Below are 6,705 nucleotides of genomic sequence, written 5' to 3'. Positions count from 1 at the left end.
GCTATTCTTTAATATTGAGAACGATTTTTAGAACTATATCTTTATCGTTATCTTTATCGTGCTTGGTGTTAACGGGCCTTAACAGTATTTTTAGATCTGTGTGTGTTCGGTGTTAAAGAGACAGTGTCTAATAAACGTGCTGCCCATCGTTAATGTTAATCAAAGAACAAAAGAAAATCATTAGCTGACTGAATATCTTTCGTAAATTTTATGAGGATTAATCAATATTTTATTTATGAAAATAAACTATAGTGTTTTTAAACTTTTGATTTCAATTTCTGTACCTGACATTTGTTCCGTTTTATTTATTTATGCTATTGCTAATTCATTTGTTTGCTTGTCTTTAACAATTTAATGTTTGGAATTTAGTCTAGTTGTTTTTCCTGTGGTATTTTTTTTTGATAAAACCATAGACATGAAACAGAATAAATATGTTTGACATCTAAATATTTGACTTAAAAGTTGTTTAATGTATTTTTTAATCTTGAATCTCGAATAAGAATCGGAATCGATCAAATTCAAACGATACCCAACCCTAGTCTTTACAATGGCACACATTGTATAAAAGTCCTACATCATGTAATTTTCACAACTTTCAAAACTGTTTTATGGAGTTTTTGTCTACTGAAAGTAATCGAACCGTACGGTTCTCCACACACGGTTCGGCACGCGCTAGGACACATCTGTAATATGGTTTGCTATAAATAACACAAAACAAACCGGGTTTCGGCTAATGTATGTTTCTGTTGATGGATGCACATTCTGGCTTCCCAGTACATTACAACAACAGCGATGGAGAAAAACGTGGACAAACCATTCACTCTTGTTCAATGCGAATGCCGTATGCTGGAATATGAGCATTTATTTCATAGCACGCGCGCACAGGTGAGACCTGAACAGCACACGTTGATATGTGTTGACACTAAACTCATGTAAGCTTTACCAGTTTAAACATTTAAGAGCCAGAGGACGCGAGTGAGAAGATTTGTGCGTGCGCTCATCCGAAGCACGCAGATATTAAGCTCTCTCTGAAGTATTGTGTTTAAATGGACAAATTCACACAAGAATTATGTCAAAATGCCCGTCTTGGTAAGTATCCTATAGCAGACATAGCTGGCTGAATGTACTTAGTGTCTTAAAGTGACAGCACTTTCTTAATATTAATCAAACAACAACAACAAAGAAATCACTCACTGCTCTTGATTGAATAGCTTTTGTAACTTTAATAAAGATTAATCTTTCATTTATACAGTCGAATATGCAATGCTGTTTTACATTTTATTACTTAATTCAATTTCTGTACCTGAAAACTAATGTTAGACCTACCTAAAAAAAACTGAAAATCACTGTTTGTTTATTTGTATCTTTACTCCATTGTATTTATTTGTGCTGTTGCTTGTAGTTAGGTAGATTATTATTATTTTCTTAATTTTAATTTGACAGTATAGTTTTCCCCTAAACATAGCACATACCGAACCTTATCGTGATAAGAACCGAACCGTAAGTTGAACCGTCCACCCCTGACTGAAAGTGATTGTATCCCTTCACAAGATTTGCATTAAACCGCTCGATCCATATGCATTCATTTAAACGATGCCTTTATGAACTTTTTGGATCCTCTGAGTTTTGGTTACCTGGACTTTCAATGGAGGGACAGAAGCCTCTCAGGTTTCATTAAAAATATCTTTATTTGTGACCCTGCAGCACAAAAGCAGTGTTAAGTCGCTGGGGGATATTTGTAGCAATAGCCAACAATACAGTGTATGAGTCAAAATTATAGATTTTTCTTTTATGCCAAAGATCATTAGGATATTAAGTAAAGATCATGTTCCATGAAGATATTTTGTAAATGTCCTACCATAAATATATCAAAACTTAATGTTTGATTAGTAATATGCATTGCTAAGAACTTCATTTGAACAACTTTAAAGATGATTTTCTCAATATTTAGATTTTTTTGCACCCTCAGATTCCAGATTTTCAAATATTGTCCTATCCTAACAAACCATACATCAATGGAAAGCTCATTTATTCAGCTTTCATGCATAAATAAATGCAAATAAATGCATTTTAAAAAATTTACTCTTATGACTGGTTTTGTGGTCCAGAGTCACATTTGTGTTTCCAAAAGTCTCACGGGTTTGGAACAACATTGCACATGATTTGAAGTGTCAAATGTCTCCTTTGCAGAAAAAAGCCCTGGCGCGTCGTCGGCGACACGCTGGAGGAAGTCCGAGTCCAAAAGCAGACGCGGTTTACGCCGTCAGCCTGAATCTCTGGACTCGGTGGACTCCGTGTCGTCCACGCCTCACTACCGCTTTCGCTCGTCCTCTTCCGGGCCGCTATTTTCGGCCGCCTCTCCCGGGGACTTGCACATTCTCCCTGACCAGGAGGGCTCCGAACAGGCTTCCCTGACCACCCGATGTGCCTCCAGCTCCGAGAAAACCCATCCCCGGCCCAGAGGGAACCGAAGCTGCCCGCCAAAGCCCCGCGAGCCAGGAGAAGGCGGCAGCGGCGGCCGGAGAAGAGAGCATGACTTCAGTTCTTCTCAGCCTTTGGTGCTGTATGGGAGTAATGAATTTATGGTGTGACGACGATGGCGTCCAACATTAGCCGGAGCCGGTAAAGCAGAAACACCAATGGACGTCCGGATAACATTTGAAGTGAAAGAGAAAACACTTGGAAATCAGCCTTCAATTGGAAATCTCGCCCTTCCAGTGAACAAAATGTAAGGAAGGTGCTAAACATGATGCTGGTGAACGACCTACTGACTGTAACGGACCTGCTGGACCGGTCTGTTTTCACAACAAGTATAGCTGAACAGGGAAAGAGCGATTTTTAATCAACGCGCAATGTCCATTTTCATGTTTACAGAACTGAGCCAATGAGAAGTCAAGAGACTTCAACTGACTGCATGCCGTATTGCTACCATATTGTTTTCACTCTATGATTAAAACCTTTGATAAAGTGCTAAATATGTAAAATAATATTATATTATGGACAAGGGTCGAACGAATCGTGTAAATAGCTGAAATACCTGTGCTGCTGGTTGAACCATGTGAAAATAACGTCTTTTTGTGTCGCAGATTGAAAACCAGAGCGTGTGAATCTGGTGTCTGTATGTTGTTTCTTATGGATCTGACAAAAACGCACATGATTTAGGGTTTTTCATCCCATTTTTGCATAATGCAAACAATCTTGGTTTTCTTTATGCAAAATCGGTTTGATTGTGGAGTGAAATCTGACCCGGGCATGAGCTTTAACCCACGTTTTTTGGTTCCAAGAACACGTTTTTCATTCAGATGAAAAAGCAAAAGGATGATAAGGGATGAAAAGTTAGACGTGTTTGTTTGTCTCATGATTATTTGATGTAATTTTACTCGCCATCCTTTTTTTTCTCATCAGTGTTATGTGCAACCGAATCAGGACTTGAAAATATATTTAGTTTTTTTGGTAAATTGCTTTTTTAAAGTATATTGTGTGTTACACATGCTGATATTTTATTGTGAATTTCAAGTATATGAATATGTTTGGTGTTCCATTGTGCCATCTGGAGTCACATGCTTAGTTGGCCATAACATCCTTTCTGTTTAAAAAATTTAATTTAGGGCTAATTTATCACGAACATCCTCTGCTGTGCATTTTTACCCTTTAAACTGTCATTAGTAGATTAACATGCAAATTCACAGCAGTAAAGTTCATAGAAAAACAAGGACACGTAACGGCAAAAAGCTCAAAGCTTAACTATATAGTACATTTATGGACTCCACATTGCTGTATATGTGCAGGGAATGTGTCTCCAGAAGCTGTTTACTCTTTTCGATGTGCTGTTACAGATATCTATGTCATATCAGTCATAGCCTATTGCAAGAAACCATCACCATGGTGCAATATCACAAGAGACATTAAGCTATGTTTTATGTTCTGATAAGTATGCTTGGGTACTGTCCTGAACTTTAAGTCACTCAAAATGCTCAAAAACAGGCGGTAAGAAGGAAACTGTTGTTTGTTGCGTCCTGCATAAGTGAATGTAATCACTGTAGCATGCCACACTATTGTCAAAGTTTCTCTTTTACAGCTACTGTATTTAAGACCACGTCTGAAGCCGGAAACATACTCAAAGCGCAAACCCCGAATGCAGTCCCTAACATATTTAACATGTATTAAGGTGCGGTCACAAATGTCAAGAGTTTTGTGTGAAAAAGGTGTGTTATCCATTCCTACTGGATTGCTATTGGGATGACTGGATTGGATTTGGATGCAAGAGTAAATGTCACTGCACCGTTTTACTGTGGCTTCATAACTCATTGGGTTATGGAGGCCAAAAAAAATTTTCAAATTTTCAGTCAAATTGAAAAGTTGAAATTTGCTTGTCATAATTATGACATACTAAGTTGTAAATATGACTTTAAACGTTGAAATTCACAAAAAAGTTGAATTATGACATGCTGTACTAAGTCATAATTATAAAATAAAAGCCGAAATTGAGTCGCAATTATGACGTACCAAGTCATAATCATGATTTTAAACGTTCAAAAAGTTCAAAATTAGGACTTTGAAAATGAAGTTATGACATACTGTACTAAGTCATAATTATGAGATAAAAGTTGAACTTGTGGCTTTAAAAGTTGAAATTGATAATAAGTCGAAAGCTGACATTGACATACTAAATTGGAATTATAACAAGTCAGAATTGAGATATAAAGGCAAAAAAGGATTTACAAATTTTTTTAAATCTCATAATTGACTTAGTATGTAAATTTGGACTTTTAATGTAATAAATTCAACTTATCTCATAACTATGCCTTTTTATGTCGTAATATCGACTTGGTTTATGATCATTTTGACTTTTAAAGTCATAATTATGTCTAACTATGTAATAATTAAGACTTCTTACATGGCGTAAATGGGCTTCAATAATCGGATGAGTTGCTGTCAGTTGTTTAGCTTGTTAAACCGGATTTAGGTAGCTAGCAATAAACATGTTAACATTACCTTAATTCTCTTCAAAAACAAAACAAACTGACCGTGATGTTAATGAGCTTTAAGCAGGCTCTTCAGAAAGCAAAGACTCGTGATCCTGCGTCGATTAAAGTTGTGCAGAGGATGTTTTTTGGCATAAGACTGTTGTGTTTCTAAAAACAAGGGATGTAATATCTTGCATATGACGATTATGTCCCGTTGAATGATCCTGCTCTGTGTGTTTTGATGGACTGACAGTCTCTACAAACAGATTTGTGCTTTCGGAGTTTGTGTTTGTGCTCTTGTGAGCGCAGTTGTAAACGGTGCAATTTGTGTAATATTTCTTTTATGTGTAAATGTAAGGATGTAAAAAAAAAAAAAAAAATAACATAATCATTGTCTTATTAAAAAAGAAGAGAAAATAAACCTGCTAATGTTTTCCTTAATCTGTCAAGAGAGAGAGAACGGGATGGGCGGATCGATCCTTAAAGGGGTCATATGATGTTGCTAACAAGAACATTATTTTGTGTATTTGGTGTAATGAAATGTGTTTATGCGGTTTAAGGTTCAAAAAACACATTATTTTCCACATACTGTACATTATTGTTTCTCCTCTATCCTCCGCCTTTCTGAAACGCTCGATTTTTACAAAGCTCATCGTTCTGAAAAGCGAGGTGTGCTGTGATTGGCCAGCTATCCAGTGCGTTGTGATTGGCCGAATACCTCAAGCGTGTGACGGAAATGTTACGCCCCTCACCATACTGTGTTGATGCCGTGTCCGGCCGGAGCGACAAGACAAAAACATTAAAACCCATTATAAACGAGGCATTCGTTGCATCCAGTGGGGACATAATTACGGATTATAATGACTTATACTGTCTTTTTACGCGTTGCATTGCATCGTGCCGCGTAAACATAAAACCATGTCTGCATTTGTGATCGGAGAAATGACAAACAACAAGCGCTACTCTACACTGCTCAAAACTCACGTTTGAATCGTGAGTGGCAAATCCTTTAGATATAAAAAACGTACTTACAGTCTGTGAGTCAGAACAGCCGGCATTGTAGTCTACTCTCCCAGGATCAGGAAACAGTCCTCCATAAAATGTGCTGCACACATCTGAATATTTGGGTTGAAGTGTTCTGGAACAGTGTTGTAAATACAACTTAACCACTGATTTCTAGTCGTGTCTAGTCTAGTCGCTTTCTTGAGTGAGCGGCGGCGGGCGGGCTTCAGAACGGTGCGGCCGGCGGATTCGACGAAGGAGCATCTGGAGGGCTTGCGGCAAACACTCCAAAGAGAAAGGAACAATTGAAATCGCATCAGATGACCACTTTAAGTATCGATACTTTCGATACTGATTTTGTATCGAAAGGATCGATCCTCACATAAAAATATTGATTCTAAAGTTAATTTTTTTAACCATTAATTTGATTTATTTATCAAGAAATTCGGTGCATAAAATAAGTGGAAAAATAGACTATATTAGTGAATAATTGTGTTGGATAGATTCTCCTGCTCGTCGAAACACACGCAGATGCTGAAAATTTTTAATTGTTATATTTCACAATATTGCTGCTTTTACTGTTGTTGTTTTTGTTTTCAAATAAGTGCAGCCTTGGTGAGCATGAGACTTAAAAAAATATTACAAAATATTACTGACCCCAAACTTTTGTGAACATGTATTATTTATTTTAAATTGGCTAGTTTGTGCAAGTAAATTTATTTAAACTGCTTGTTAA

At 36.9% G+C, this 6,705-nt stretch overlaps 1 protein-coding gene across 1 annotated transcript in view; it reads left to right on the top strand.

Moving 5' to 3' along the window:
• myo9ab (myosin IXAb) overlaps window positions 1–5,372 on the top strand; it is a 123,919-nt gene extending 118,547 nt beyond the window's left edge. Inside the window, exon 37 of the mRNA XM_016248860.1 lies at window positions 2,191–5,372. Within this exon, the coding sequence (XP_016104346.1) occupies window positions 2,191–2,591 (401 nt within the window). The 3' untranslated portion in view covers window positions 2,592–5,372. The remainder of the gene's footprint in view (window positions 1–2,190) is intronic.
• Window positions 5,373–6,705: the final 1,333 nt, after the last annotated feature.

The sequence above is a fragment of the Sinocyclocheilus grahami genome, unplaced genomic scaffold (assembly GCF_001515645.1).
Source record: "Sinocyclocheilus grahami isolate Dianchi unplaced genomic scaffold, SAMN03320097.WGS_v1.1 scaffold895.1, whole genome shotgun sequence".
NCBI lineage: Eukaryota > Metazoa > Chordata > Actinopteri > Cypriniformes > Cyprinidae > Sinocyclocheilus > Sinocyclocheilus grahami.
Note: the sequence above shows the minus strand (reverse complement) of the source record. Positions and strands in the feature narration are given on the sequence as shown.